Source organism: Phodopus roborovskii, unplaced genomic scaffold (assembly GCF_943737965.1).
Source record: "Phodopus roborovskii unplaced genomic scaffold, PHOROB, whole genome shotgun sequence".
In the NCBI taxonomy this organism is placed as follows: Eukaryota; Metazoa; Chordata; class Mammalia; order Rodentia; family Cricetidae; genus Phodopus; species Phodopus roborovskii.
This window is the reverse complement of record NW_026126646.1, coordinates 258,039-272,894: the sequence shown is the minus strand read 5'-3', so window position 1 is coordinate 272,894 and position 14,856 is coordinate 258,039. Positions and strand designations below refer to the sequence as shown.

The 14,856-nt window shown below is 52.3% G+C and overlaps 1 protein-coding gene across 1 annotated transcript; it reads right to left on the bottom strand.

The window, feature by feature from the left end:
• Positions 1 to 7,832: 7,832 nt before the first annotated feature.
• Positions 7,833 to 10,895, bottom strand: Srm (spermidine synthase). Its single transcript, XM_051173870.1, has 8 exons — positions 10,680 to 10,895; positions 10,272 to 10,392; positions 9,881 to 9,973; positions 9,109 to 9,262; positions 8,677 to 8,760; positions 8,453 to 8,598; positions 8,250 to 8,372; positions 7,833 to 8,166 (listed from the first exon to the last, which is right to left on the bottom strand). The coding sequence occupies exons 1-8, from the start codon at positions 10,844 to 10,846 to the stop codon at positions 8,146 to 8,148; spliced, it is 909 nt and encodes a 302-aa protein (XP_051029827.1). The 5' UTR covers positions 10,847 to 10,895; the 3' UTR covers positions 7,833 to 8,145.
• Between the last annotated feature and the right edge of the window lie 3,961 nt (positions 10,896 to 14,856).

The following is a 14,856-nucleotide window of genomic DNA, read 5'->3' as shown; positions in this document are numbered from 1 at the left end:
CCTACCTGGTGGGACCAGGAAGATCTGGTGGGCCGGAGTCTCCATGACAACATGGACTGTCTAGATGGCCCTCTCAACTCAAGGAGAGACAGAAAAAGTGATGTGGGAAGACATACCAATCCAAGAGGAGAGGGAACGCGGGACAGAAGACAAGATGCGGCTACATTTGGGAACAGGAATGGCGGGTGGCAGATGGAAGGAAGGAGTCTTGCTGATGGCTGGTGAGCGAGCCCAAAACAAAATTAGGAAGCTGGGGCTCCTGGTTCCGGTGCTGGTCTGGAGGGAGCGTTACTCATCTGAAGACAGGATCTTTCTATTTAGCCCTGACTGGCTTTGAACTGTGTAGACCAGGCAGGCTGGCCTCAGACTTGTAACCCTCCTGTCCCTGGCTCCCAGAAATTATAGAGGAATAAATTGACACACATGGGGAGGATTGGCCTATGGGGGTAAAAAACCTATGGGCCTTTGACTGGATCCTTGGAGGGGCCTGAGGTCTGGTTGTTTTTATTAGTCACAAGGACAGTGAATTTATAGATTGTGTGTGTGCACTCAGCCATGTATGCTCAAGTGCTTTTGGAGGCCAGAAGAGAGCATTGGATCCCCTGTAGAGTTACAGGCAGCTGAGAGTTTGGGTGCCGAGAACTGAACTTGAGACCTCTAGAAGAGCAACAAGTGCTCTTAACTGTTGACTCCTCTCCAGCTCCAAGAATGACATTTTATTTTTATTTTGGTATTTTGAGACAGGGTTTCTCTGTGTAGCCCTGGCTATCCTAGAACTCACTCTGTAGATCAGGCTGGCCTTGAACTCACAGAGATCCTCCCAACTCTGCCTCCCGAGTGCTGGGATTAAAGGTGTGTACCACCACAGCCTGGCAAGAATGGCATTTTAAAGGAATTTCTTTTTTGCCAGGCATGATGGCATGCCTTTAGTCTCAGCACTCAGGAGGTATAAGCAGGCGGATCTCTGTGAGTTTGAGGCCAGCCTGGTCTACAGAGCAAGTTCCAGGACAGTCAAGGCTACACAGAGAAACCCTGTCTTGAAAAACCAAATAATAGGTTGCTGGAGAGATGGCTTAGTGGTAAAGAGTACTGGCTGTTCTTCCAGAGGCCCGGGATTCAATTCCCAGTACCCACATGGCAGCTCACAACTGTCTGTAACTCCTGTTCTAGGAGGTCTAACATTCTCACACAGACATACATGCAGGCAAAACACCAATGTACATAAACTAGGAATAAATTATTAAAAAAAAAAAAGAAAAGCCTAATAGTAATATAAAATTAAAGGCGAGAAAGAAAGCAATCTCTTGGGTCAGACTTGAGCAGCGAGTCTCAGTCACCTGCCCACAATAGGCCAACTAAACAGTCAGAAGCACAGAAAAGACCTTTATCCAATGTGTCCACATTGGGAAGAGCAAGGGAAGAGGTCTGCTGAGACCCACAGCCTGTCCAGGGCTGACCTGAAGTTTGAGTGTAGAGCCAGGGATACGCATAGCTAAGCGGCGCTGTTCCAGTGTGTTTCTGCCGTCACTGTCTAGGCTGTCAGATGTTTTGAAATTGTTAGAACTGTACGAGACGTATTCATGAGAGACAAGTTCCTCCTTGGGAAGGAACTAGGCCTCAGCCTTTGTCTTCCCCCAGCACAAGATGCCTGGGAGAGTCTGTCTTGGCACCTGTAATTTCAATATTTGAGTTAGAAGAAGGGTGCAATGTCCCTTGAGGAAAGCATCCCTCCTCCCAAGACAGCTGTGCTCATGGCTTAGGGAGGTCCTCCCACGTGAGCTACAGCTCCTTGGCTAGTTTGTCCTCAGGGACATGCTGGCATTACATAGCCCTTGGTGGGCTTCCCTCTTGTGATAAGATGAGGAGAGAGGGGACCCGTACCCTTCCTGCATTGCTAAGAGATATTTCATGTCACAGAGAGGAAGGAGATGCTCAGGGGCAACTAGTTATGGAGGAAAGGGCTTAAGAAGCCATTGCTTCTGTTCTCAGTGCTAGTGGTATGAAGTTGTGCTCACTAAAACCCCTTCCCAGTGATGAGACTAAACAAAACCTATGCCGCCTCCTCCTAAGGTCCCTAGGACAAGATTCCACCAAAGTTCATAGGTGAGGTTACTTACAGGGGCATAGGATAAGTGGAGACCCTTCACCAGCAGGAATGAATGCTCCCTTCCCTTCCCAAGCCTGCCTACTCTAGCCCCTTCCTCCTTCCCAAGGCCATGTGCAGCTCCCCCAGGTGAGGGTCTTGTGACCCTCCTCAGCCCTCCATGGTATCAGCTGTCAACACTTAAGCCCAGCTGGGGTACCCTTTAACAAGGAAGCACAGCTGAATGCCCCGAATGGCAGCTGCTTGGCTTGGAGGATAGCCACACACAGTATTTGGGTAGCCACCTCCTGGCATGAGGAACTCAGTCAGGCTGTCCAAGGCAGTAGCCCCTAGCCATAAGGAATTGCTTGGCTGCAGTCTGACCATTCTGCCCCACCTGCAAAAGCAATATGCCCGGGTATTGAAAACAAGCCACCCTGCTCCTGTCAAATAGAAAAATGGTTATAACCTGGCAGCATGCATATATCCCTGTCCCCCAGCCCCTTCTAAGCATTCCCAACCTTCATCCCGAGGGAAGGTTGGGGCCACTCACGGTTCCAACAAAGCAATCCCAGCCTGTTGAGATCCAATTCTGCCTCTCTACCTGGTTCCTACAGCCCCTCCGGAGGCCTTCTGCAATTAAGGCAGAGTTCAAACGGCAGGTCTTGGGAGGTGGATAGTCAGGTGAGGGTCCTGTGACCCTTTGCATGGAGGAGTGCTGGTGAGAAATAGTCCACAAGCCCAGCTGGGATAACAAGCGCAGCTGACTGGCCCAGAACGGCCTGGCACGTGCGTGGCTTGGAGGACAGGTGCACAATAGTTGCCCTTGCTCAAGTAACTCCTAACACATGCTTGTGCAAGCAGCATTAACTAAACACACACACACACACACACACACACCCCGACTTGAAAGCATAAGGGACCTTGTGAAGAAGCAGGGTTCTGTGGTAGGGACAGGAGACGACAGCATAATAGATGGCTTTGGTCAAGCTCATTAAGTTGTGAAAGAAAATATTAAAGAAGTAGAGGGGCTGGAGAGACGGCTCAGCAGCTAAGAACCCTGGCTGCTCTTCCAGAGGACCCAGGTTCAATTCCCAGCACTCACAGGGTCACAGCTCCTCTGGTCTCTTCAGGCGCATGGATGTATGCAGGGAAAACATTCATGTACAGAAATAAAACTTCTTTAGAAATTGAAGAAGTAAATTTGGCAAAAGGAGACAAGGAGGGGGCGGGCCTAGCTACTTCCACTGTGTCCCTTACCTCAGCAGAAACTTTGTAGTGGCCGGAGGAGGGGGCAGCAGTAAAAAGGAGGGCCACAGGCCAGGGAAGGACACATCACTGTCAATCTGGTGGCCACGCAAGTTCCTGTTTTCTGTGCTGGGGAATGAGCCCTGGACCCCCTCCTGCTAAGGACATACCCAACCTCAGAGCCACACCCACCATCCAGCAAATGGGTTTATTTTTCCAAGAGGTAATGACAGAATGGTTTACACATTCCCTTCCTCCCTCCGCTCCTCTCTCTCTCCTCTCCCTTTCTCCTCTCTCTCTCCTTTCTCCTCTTTTTCTCTCTCTCTCATTCTCTCTTCCCCTCCTCCTCCTTTTCTTCTTCTGGCTGGCTTCCAAACACGGGATCCTTACGGCTCTATAAGCAAACTTAGCCATGTTGTTCACGGGAAGAGTGAAATTGACAAGCCCTATTTTGTACTCAAACCTACTGCTTCCATCAGCTTTTTAGACTCACTCTATTCTCTGTGAGGCAGGGCATTTACTTTCTCAACTAGAACCTGCCTTCTAAAGTTTTCAGAACCTTCAGAAATAGCACCGTCAGGAGCGGAGGCAAGCATTCAACACAGGAGCCTGTGTGCGCTTTTTCTTCTCTCTCTCTCTCTTTTCCTTCCTCTCCATCCCTCCCTTCCTTCTTTTTGGTTTTCAAAACAGGGCTTCTCTGTGTAACAGCCCCAGCTGTCCTGGAACTCACTCTGTAGACCAGGCTGGCCTCAAACTCACAAAGATTCACCTGCCTCTGCCTCCGGAGTGCCGGGATTGAAGGCGTGTGCCACCACCACCTGGTTCACTTTTTCTTTCAATCTCTTTAATTGTTTAAACTGTATTAGTGTTTTGCTTGCACATATGTAAGTTAACTGTGTGTGTGTGTGTGTGTGTGTGTGTGTGTGTGTGTGTACCCTGGAACCCTTGGAGGTCAGAAGAAGGCACCAGATCTCCTGGAACTGGAGTTACAGATTGGTTATAAGCTATCATGTGGGTGTAGGGGATCAAACCTGGGTCCTCTGCAATTGCAGCAGGCACTCTTAACTGATGAGCCATGTCTCCAACCCCACTGTGGCAACATTTTATGTATTTATTTATTCATTCACTTATTTATTTTTTTGAGACAGTGTTTCTCTGTGGCCTTGGAGGCTGTCCTGGAACTAGCTCTTGTAGACCAGGCTGGTCTCGAATTCACAGAGATCTGCCTGCCTCTGCCTCCCGAGTGCTGGGATTGAAGGTGTGTACCACCAACGCCTGGCTCCGGCTTGACGTTTTATATTTAAATCATAACTCTGTGTATGTATATGTGTGTGTTTCTTGTATTTAAGGGTTCCCTACACAATCCTTGAGTAATCAGCTCATATGATAGAGCACACAGCCACACTCTTTAGCACCAGAGACTGAGGCAGGAGGATCTTGAGTTCAAGGCCAGCCTGAACTCTATCTGCCTCACTGGTGGCAGTCCAGCAGCACAGCCTGGACTTGGCTCTGTCTGTGATTCTCAGCACCAAGTTAAAAAAAAAAAAAATTGGAGAGAGATCATCTAAGGAATTCTGCCATTTAATGTTTACTTGGGAACAGCAGAGCATTGCCATGGCAACACACAGGCCATTATAAATCATGGGTGTAGTCACAGAGCTTGAGTAAGAAGTTTTTAAAGATAAAGATGCTGGCACCAGGTATTTTAAAACAATAATCCTTGGCCACAATGACGAGTAACATGATCTAAGCAGGCAACTGCTGCGGATGTGTCAAGTTCTGGGTCAGGTTGTCGTGGCCCTCTGCAAGCTGTATCTCTGAGAGACTTTTGAGAAAGTTTCAGGAGACCACATGTAAGAATGTTTCCTACATAACCTCCCAAGTTCATTTGTTTTTTTCTCTATGTAGCTCTGGCTGTCCTGGAACTCATAGACCTCTCACTGACTCCCGAGTGCTGGGACTAAAGGTGAGCACCACTACCTCCCAGCTCCACCAAGACATTTAAACTACCTTTGTTTTTATTATTTGCTCTGTGTGTGTACACAAGCATGAAAGACAGAAAGCTTGCCAGAATTGCTTCTCTCCTTCTACCATATGGATCCCGGTATTAAACTCAGTTGATAATGCTTAATGCACTGTTATCCATTCCACCATCTTGCTGAATCTTTTTCTTCTGTTTGTTGGATGTCTGTGTGTAGCATGCACATGCCTGGTGCCTGTGGAGGTCAGCAACGGGTATCAGATTCCCCGGGTCTGACACAGATGGTTCTAAGCCACCATGTAGCTCTGAACTAAACCTAAGTCCTTTGCAAGAGCACCCAGTGCCCGTAACCATTGACCCGCCTCTCCAGCCCCCTTTCTTTGCTGAGGCATGGCTGTCTCCCAGGAGCCCGAACCCCTTTCTTTGCTGAGGCATGGCTGTCTCCCAGGGGCCCAGCACTGAACTCGCAGCCCCCCTTTTGACCTATACACATGTGGCAAACACACTAACGAGTCCTCACGCTGGACGGACGGTGGTGCACGCCTTTAATCCCAACACTGAGGAGGTGAGGAGGCAGAGGCAGACAAATCTCTGTAATATGAAGGCTAGCCTGGTCTGCAAAGCTAGTTCCAAGACAGTCAGAGCTACACAGACAAACCCTGTCTCAGAAACAAATGAACTTAAATTATGGAAGAAAAAAAATTTCACTTTGTAGGAGATAAAACTACAATTGGTCTACTTCCTGTCCCAACCGTGAGAGCAAGCTATACCGGAGAGCCTGCTTACCAAGGTGGGCAAGCAAGAAGGGGAGGAGGAATATGTAAAGGAGATTACATCCTTTTTTTCTACAGTGCTGGGGTGAGTCAGGGCCTTGCTCACGCCAGGCAAGTGTTCTACCATTGAACAGCATCTCCAGCCCCCAATCCTCATAGAAAACCAACCACTCAATGATGGCAGACATGGCCAAGTCCACAAGTAGCCACGTGGGTTTGTTATCTACACATGAAGAGGAGAAAACAAACCGATGGTCTACCACTGCAGACGGTTCCTCGGACTGGTGTGTGCGCCATTCCCACGCCAGCCTGCATGGCTCGTGGTGGTGGTGGCAGCAGCTGTGGGGTGAGAGGTCACTATGAGGCTAACTTCACTTTGTCATCTCTACTTGCTGACTTTTAGACAGCTATTCCCCCAGCCTGAGCTGGTGTACCCAAGCATTCTGTGGCTACATCAACAGCACAGACTCCAGGCCTCCCTTTGCTGCTGAAGGCAGGGAACAAGCTGCACCGGAGCCCTGGGTCTTTGCAGCTGGTTCTCTTGGCCCCTGCTACCTCTGATCCAATGTGGAACACTGGATTCAGGGAGCTGATGGATGTGGCTCTTGTCACAGCCTTTAGATCAGGGTGCCAGGCAAAACAGGCACTCAGGTCAATAGTGAAATTGGGAGGCAGGCGGAGACTGGACCTCAGCCTGGTTCCAGACACCCAACTTAGGAATCGGGAGGTTGTCCCTCCTGCTCCTTTCTGCAGCCTTGCCTGGCCTCAAGGTAGACCTGCCTCAGGCCGGAAGATGATGGTTCATGGATGTCTCTCTGGGAGCCCAAGAGCTTGGTCAAGCTGGGGATGTCAGCTGCAGTGTCTGGCACTCAGAGACTGACTGACAGGCATCAGGCCCTCAGCAGAGTAATTCTGCCCTCCACTTGGCTGGGCAAACAGACTAGCCAGGAGTAACCCAACATGAACATGGGACAGCTATGGTGGGCTTGGGCATCTAATAAGATTGTCTTAAGTCATGACAGCGAGGCCAATCAGCTCACTGGCATATGGTGTGGGTGTGCCAGACCCTGAGACCCCAAGTTTATCAGTCCACAATTGCTTCTGTCAACACAGGGTCCTCTGTGGCTGCTCAAGGGCGGGTGGATACTACAGTGTCAATCTAGTAAGGGAGTAATCAACTTGGTGGCCCTGACAGCCTCGTATTCTCCCATAATCTCTCTTCTCCCTGTCCCTTGGCTAGGGTTGGCAATGGGTAGGTCAACTCCTGTTTTTGCAAACTTTCTGGGTCATTCCTGAGCAGGGAGTGGACATAAACTCCTGTATATGGCTCCTCTATCCAGAAACCTGGTGAACAAGAGGCTGTGAAGGTCAAGTTCAGCACCTTGGAGAGAGAACAGCCCTGTGCTTGGAGGACTTGTTACATTCACAGAAGCGGCTGTAATCAATCAGGTTCCAGGTTCGGTTCCTGTCAGCCCCTCCAGGGATTGCGTGTAGTATCATGGTGCACACTGCCTCAATCCTATAAGACGCCCACCTCCTGAACACTCTGGGGCAGCTCAAAGCCATAGCCTTCAGGTTACCCCACCAGGATCCTTTACTCCCCAGCACTGGGCCCTAGAGCACAGTGATTAGCCAATCAGGTTCTCAGGAGGATTTGGAGGCTGGTCTTAGGACTGCTGGATTCCCTCTATGCCAGAGACCACAGAACACCCACATTCATCAGTATCAATGGTGGGACCAGAAAAGGTCAGGGGTCATGACTGAGCTTGTTATAAATACACATGTTTTGTTGGGTGACAGAGGGCATAGACGGTGCTGTACAGAGCTGGTATAGGCTTGGGGCCAAACGCCACAGAGATAGACAGACAGACAGACACAGAGACTGAGTCCACCCAGAAGGGCAGGCCAGGCAGCATTCTGGGGCCTGTAACACTTGGCTGGTGGGCAAGAGTCATCTGGGAGTCTGGTCCAGGGCTGGTAGGGCCCCAGACACCTTGGAAGCTCCTTGGTCCAGTCCGATTGAGGTCTCGGGCGGTGTGGTGTTGCAGTGGCACCTCGGCTCAGCTTACGTCATTCAGGGCCTGGTGGGACATGAAGGGTGTCAGGAAAATGTGAAGATGTGTAGTGTGAGGAACAGCTGGGAGCTTACAGGCCACTCACTCACCTTCCGGGTGAACTCGGGCAGCACAAAGGCTGCACGGTGCATATCCGAGTTATAGTATTTCAGCTGCATCTGCTCGACCTGGGCCTGCGTCAGCTGCTGCACGGGCTCCCGGAAGTTCGTGTTCTGGGGGCCAGGGACCAAGGGTTATCAAGACGGGGCTCATGCCTGCCCATGCCCTCCCTTGTAGGTAGCCCCCAGCTCACCGGGTTTTTGCTACATAGCATGAAGCCGATCTGGCCGCTTGGATAGGTGGGGATGGTGCAGTAGGCATAGCCCACCACAGGGAAGAGAGATTTGCAGAAGTGCCTCATCTCCTTGATGAGATCCAGGTGCAGCCACTGACACTCACCTGTGGGGAGGCTGTGAGTCAGCCTTGTCACAGAGAGGGCAGCTGGCCCACCCGGCATCCCACCGAGCCCATGCTCACCCTGGCAGCAAAGAATGCCGTCTTCTTTGAGTGCCGTCTTCATGAGCTGGTAATAGGACTCCTTGAAGAGACTCTCAGCGGGGCCTAGAAGGAAAGACCATGGCCATCCTGGCTGAGACCCCCCCCCACAGGCTACAGTCACCCATGACACAGCCACATGGTTGTTCAGTTAACAGAGCTGGTGTTTATCCCAAGCCGCCCACTGCCTTGACACCTAAGGGGCCCCACATTTAACCCCACCCCCACCACATCGCACCACACCCAGATACTGGCCAACCGCCAACAGTTGAGAGGCTGAAGAAGAAACCGAGGTTGCCAAGGCCCAAAGCAGGGCCTCAGTCTGCTCACTGCCTCCATCATCTGCAGTGTCAAGGGAGAACACAGCTCTGGCTTGGGGGCTGCCTCGTGGTGTGGGGGCTTGCCCTGGCTTACCCATGGGGTCTGAGGAGTCCGTGATGATGACATCGAAGGCATCTTGGTTCTGTTTCATAAACTCAAAGCCATCGCCCACATGGAGGGTTAGCTTTGGGCTGGAGTAGCCGATGGCCATGCCAGGCAGGAACTTCTTAGAGACTTCGATGACATCCTGGGGATGGGCACAGGAGGCACTGGGCTGAGCCAGAGGGGCTCCTGGTAGGGTCTCCTAGGACAAGCCCTTCCCCTTTGGGACCCCAGTTTCCACAGATCTACAAAATGGGAGGGACTCTGGCACCTCCGCCCTTCAGGGAGCTGGCTGGCCCTCACCTGGTGCTCAGGCAGGCCCCGCTTCTGCAGACCAAGTGGCCCCTTTGAGTGGGGCTTTTTTCTTGACCCTTGGTCAATCAGCACTGTCCTCCAATCCAGAGCATCGGCTGCTCAGGGACTCACCTGTCCATCACTGTATCATCCCAGAACCTTGGGCAATGCTCAGCATAGAGCGCTCACTAAAATCACACTGGGTATACAGAGTGGATGCTTCAGTTGTTGGAGATGTCCCTGGGCCTGCCTGGGCCTAAGGCACAAACCAGCTGTGAGCACACGGAGGATTAACATGCATGGTACTGTGTGTGCCAAGCTTTAACTACCTGATTCTCCTACTGAATCATCTTTTCAGAACGAGGGAACAGGCCGAGGATGGTAGAACACTGAGCCTCAGGGTGCAGAGTCAGGATGGGACGGAGATGACCCTGGTGACTCAAACCCAGGCGTCCTGCACAGCACCCACCTCATCGATCTCGCACTGGACCACAGACTCCACAGAGGGGTGCTTCACCACTTCCCGTAGGACGCCCCCATCTCCACCCCCGATGATCAGCACCTGGGTGGGGGAAGGACAAGTCAGGACTGAGCAGGTCTGCTCCCACACACCCTGGAGCTGTCAATGCTCCGCCCAGCTCCGGGTCTCTGAGTCATTTTCTACTCTGGGGAACCCTGTGTGTCTTGGGGTCCTGGCAGCCAGGGTTCCCCGTCAGGGCTTCTCAACAGACCTGCTCCCCGAGGGTCCCCTCATGCTGACAACCATCTGGGTGGCAGCTGGCCCCACACCTCACCTAGTGCCATGCCAGACCTGCTGTTTGGGACACTGAACTCGGGGCGAACCCGGGGGAATGCGGTACCTTCCGCGGGTTGGGGTGGCTGCAGAGCGGCAGGTTGGCGATCATCTCCTGGTAGGAGAACTCGTCCCTCTCAGTACATTGGATGACGCCATCCAGAACCAGCACGTTGCCGTAGGTTTTACTGCGGGCAGAGTGACAGTCGGGGATGTGGGTCTAGGGGCTCGGGGAGAACGGGTCCCAGCCCGCCCTGGGCGCAGACCGTGGCCGCCTCGGGGTCCCGGTGTGGGCCGTCAGGGTGACACGTGGCGGGCCGGCCACGAGTGGGGGCTGGGTGGGCCTCGGGGTCCCCTCGGCTGACGTGTCCTGGGAGTGACACGTGGACGCGGGGCCGGGCCGCGGGCTAAGTGCGCGGGGGCCGGGCCTCGCTCGGGACTTGTGACAGCTGTACGGGCGCGCGGCGGGCGGTACCTGCGGAAGACGAGGATGTCTTGGTACCGCGAGCGCCGGTGGTGCAGCAGCTGCTCCACCTGCAGCGACAAGGCCTGGCCAGGCCACAGGCTGCAGGTCTCTCGGAACCAGCCCTCGCGGATGGCGGCGGGTCCTGGCGCGGCTGTGCCGTCGGGGCCGGGGTCCATGGCGGGCGGCGGGCGGCGCGCGTCGCGGGCCCGGGACTGCAGGCCGCGCGGAGCCGCAGCACAACGGGACCAGCTCTGCCCGCCGCCCGCGCCACAACCTAACCCGCCGGGGGGCGGGGCCTACAGCGAGGGGCGGAGCCCCGAGCATCCAATGGCGGCGTGGGCCGGCCCGCAGCTTCACAGGTGCTCATTGGCCGCCGGGCTCCAGTCAACGGTGATTGGTCAGGGCGTGCTGTCCGTCAGCGGCAGCAGGGTAGTGCGGCCAGCTGCCGGGCCACGTGGGGCCGAGGGGCCCAGGCGGCGGGAGGGTTCCGGGGCGTGCCGCGCCGGCGCAGGGGTTCGAGGGCCGGGGCCTCAGCCTCGGCTGCTCTATGGGTTTGAGCAGATCGTGACTGTAGTCCCGGCGCCTAGAAGACTTTTATTACTTGCGAGGACTGTCGCGCCATTTGGCTACTTTGCTTTGAATTGTGAAGCAGGAGCTAGTTAGTGGCTGCGGAATAAGAATGGAGCTCTTTCCGAAAGAGTTTCTAATTTTACCAGCAGAGCCCAGGAAGAGGCCCGGTACATGCATATTCAGAACCAAAAATGACTGGCGCGCTTTTTTTTTTTTTTTTTTTTTTTTGACAAACTGGGTCTTGCTCCTTGAAGGATGGGAGGGAACGTGCTGTTTTTATGAAAATGTCAAGGAACTTATCAGAATCACATTAAGCATGCTAATTACCAAATATTAAATGCTAATTGCTCCATACACAATTTGAATGCCAAGGAAGAAGATGAACCTGGAATAAGCTATTCCTGACACGGCTTTTGACTGACATTCAGCAGCCTCCACCAGGAGCGGGGAGCCTGCTCCCTTGTCATAATGCGCAGGTTGAAGGGCAGGAGCAAAGTTCGGAGCTGCACCCTCAGGCTTGTCCTTGCCTTGGCTGACTTTAAGCTCCTAAAAGGAGGAGTGAGGAAGGTGGTTCTAGAAAGGTGGCTTGGCACCCAAGTAAAGAATGATGTTGGCTCAGATGGAGATACCGCGTCCAGTTTAACAGGCTTGATTGGGGACAGCGTGTACTCGATGAGAGTGTAGGCATGGCACTTCAGCCTCCAGGCTATCACTGGCTGTTCACTTGCCAGGAGCCCTAAGCCAGAATGGAGAGTGGCACAAGGCTAGGGATGGTTTCTGCAGATAGCAGCCCCTGATGATAGAGTGAGTTGAGTCCATTCCACCCCTCCCCTGAAACAAGGGAGGGGAACAGAGATGTTCCCGCATGTACCCTCCAGGCACATACCTTTCAAGTTTAGGAAGATGGAGTTATTGAAAAAGATACAGGCAAAGTCAGGCACGGTGACATACATTTTTAATACTCGCTCTAAAGAGGCAGAAGCAAGCCAGGCAGTGGTGCAGGCCTTTAATACCAACACTTGGGAGGCAGAGGCAGTGAGATCTCCGAGTTTGAGTCCAGCCTGGTCTACAGAGTGAGTTCTAGGACAGCAAGTGATACGTAGAGAAAACCTGTCTGGAAAAACAAACACAAAAAGAAACCAAAGCCAACCAACCTCCCTCTCCAAAACAAAAACCTAAAAATAAATAAAAAACAAAAACCTCCCTGATGCACAAGAGCCCGGAAGCAGCAGCCGGCTGATTTTTAATAATACTGAAAATCAGAAGCCAATCAGAAAACAGGTTGTCTCCCTAGCCAGAACAGGAGCCTCAGCCATGCTTGGATCCCAGGTGTTGATGTTTACAATACTGGGTGAAAAGAAAGGTCAAGGCAGTGGCAAGGTGGGCCTGTCAATGAATAGTGGCTGTTGGCCATGGGGCTGGCACTGTCGCTGTGGAGCCTGGCTGGCTGGGTGGTTAACACTGGAGAGCCTTTTTTTTTTTTTTTGTAGAACTTAAGAGATTTGCCAGCTACTCCTTGTTCTAATTGCCATCCCACACTGCTTCGGAGTCTCTTTCAAAGTATTGTGTTTAAATGGGAGACAGCTGCTGCTGCTGAATGGGAGCATATTTGGCAGGTGTGTGGTATGACGGCTGAAAACGCTTATGACAAGCTGTTGCGGTGCCCCAGTGAGAGAGGGTCCATAGCCCCTGCAGGCCACTTGGTTCCTCTTCCACAGCATGTCCAAATTTCTTCCAGCATGGTTGTGCTAGGTCTCAAGTGATGAGCCTGGGCCTCGTCGGCCTGGGTGGCTTGGGCTACAGCTGTTCTGCAAGCTGCCCAGGGCTCCGCCCCAATGCCCACTTTTTGTGAGAAAGGAAAGATTTAAAACTTTACCGTCAGTGCTGGCTAGTTATCTAGTTGATACCGCTGGAGTTATCTGTAAGAAGGGACTTCAGTTGAGAGCACACCTTCTCCAGATTAATTGATGATTGCACACTTGAGGGAGGGCCCAGCCCACTGTGGGTGGTCCCAGCCGTGGGCAGGTGACCCTGGGTGTCTAAGAAAGAAAGGCCACCAGAGCAAGCCATGGGAAGGGAACCAGTGAGCAAGCCCTTCCATGGCCTCTGTTTCAGTTCCTGTCTCCAGGGTCCCTCAGTGATGGACCGGACTGGGATGTGTAAACCACATAAACCCTTTCCTCCCCACGGTTCTTCTTGCTCATTAATCTTCTCTTCCCAGATTTCTCCCATTTCTTTTCTCTGCCTGCCAGCACCATCTATCCTTTCTCCTGCCTAGCTCTTTATTAGACCAATCAGGTGTTTTTATACAGGCAATGTAACTCAGCTTCCCAGAGTTAAAACAAATACAACATAAAAGAGTGTAACATATGTTTGCAGAATGAAACAAATGTTCCACAGCATAAACAAATGTATCATATCTTCAACTAATATTCCACAACACCGCTCTTCTTACAAAGTGGAGCTCTCATGGGTGTCCCTCAGTCAGGTGTAATGATTTGTGGGATAAACCTCAGAGGAGGGCATGAGGGATGGCTCAATGGGTAAACATTTGCCACCAAGCCTGGAGATCTGGGTTCAGTGCTTGGACTCCACGCCTTGCAGTTTTCCTTAGACCTTTATGTGTGTGCACACATCCACTAAATATGTTAAAAAAGAAAGACTTTTAAGCCAGGTGGTGGTGGTGCACAGCTTTAATCCCGGCACCTGGGAAGCAGAGGTAGGAGGATCTCTGTGAGTACAAGGCCAGCTTGGTTTACAAAGCTATAGAGAAATCCTGTCTCAAAAAATAAAAACCAAAAACAAACAAACAAAAAAAATAAATAAAAAAAATAAAAAGCAAAGAGAAAGGTTCCAGAGGAAAGGTTCCCAAGAAAAGATCCAGAGGAAAGGTCCCAGAGGAGGGCTGTAGTGCTGCAGTTTGAGCATTTGTGAAAACGTAATTGGCAGAGTGGTGGCCCAGCAAGCACAAGGGCAGGAACAGAAGGCGGAAGAAGGTGGACTAGCCCTGCTGAACTGCTCATCTCAGGGGCAGAATGAAAAGTTCCGTGGAATCAAGTATCTGCTCAGACTATATAAACAGCTGGGCCAGCCAGAGGGCTTAGTGGGTAAAAGCACTTGTCACCAAGGCTGATGACTTCAGTTTGATTCCTGGTGTGAGGACTCAGGCATTACGCTGGCCCGCCCTGTCACCTGGCAGAGTGCACTCAGGCAGTGCCCTGGTCAGCCCAGGGTTCCATGAGTACTAGTCTGCAGGCAGGTGCAAAGGACCCTTTAAAAGTCAGACCCTGCGCACTTACGCTCTCTGTTGCTTCCTCTTTTGCTCTCTCTCCTGCTTCCGGTTGGCCACCAGGTACCCCCTCTTCTCTCCCCTTCTCTCCCCCCTCCTCTTCTGCTCCCGGTGCCTCTGTCTCTTCCCTTCCCCCTCACTCCCTTTCCAAATAAATTCCCCACTCAAGCTGTCTGCCTGGCGTGTTATTCCCTCTGCCTCGGTCACCCTCGCCTGCTATGGAACCTGCTACGCTCTCCCACGTGGTCCCTTACCTTGGGACCCCACTCACTTGGGACCCCCACCCGGGACCCCTCCCACCTCCTCTCCACCTTTTATTCTTATAAC

What these genes read in the sequence shown, in the direction of transcription:
- Srm (XM_051173870.1), bottom strand. Translation starts at nt 10,846, where the DNA reads ATGGACCCCGGCCCCGACGGCACAGCCGCGCCAGGACCCGCCGCCATC. An exon ending in TCCAGTGCGAGATCGATGAG is followed by an intron (nt 9,263 to 9,880) that starts GTGGGTGCTGTG and finishes GCCCATCCCCAG; the next exon opens with GATGTCATCGAAGTCTCTAA. An exon ending in GGACTCCTCAGACCCCATGG is followed by an intron (nt 8,761 to 9,108) that starts GTAAGCCAGGGC and finishes CTTTCCTTCTAG; the next exon opens with GCCCCGCTGAGAGTCTCTTC.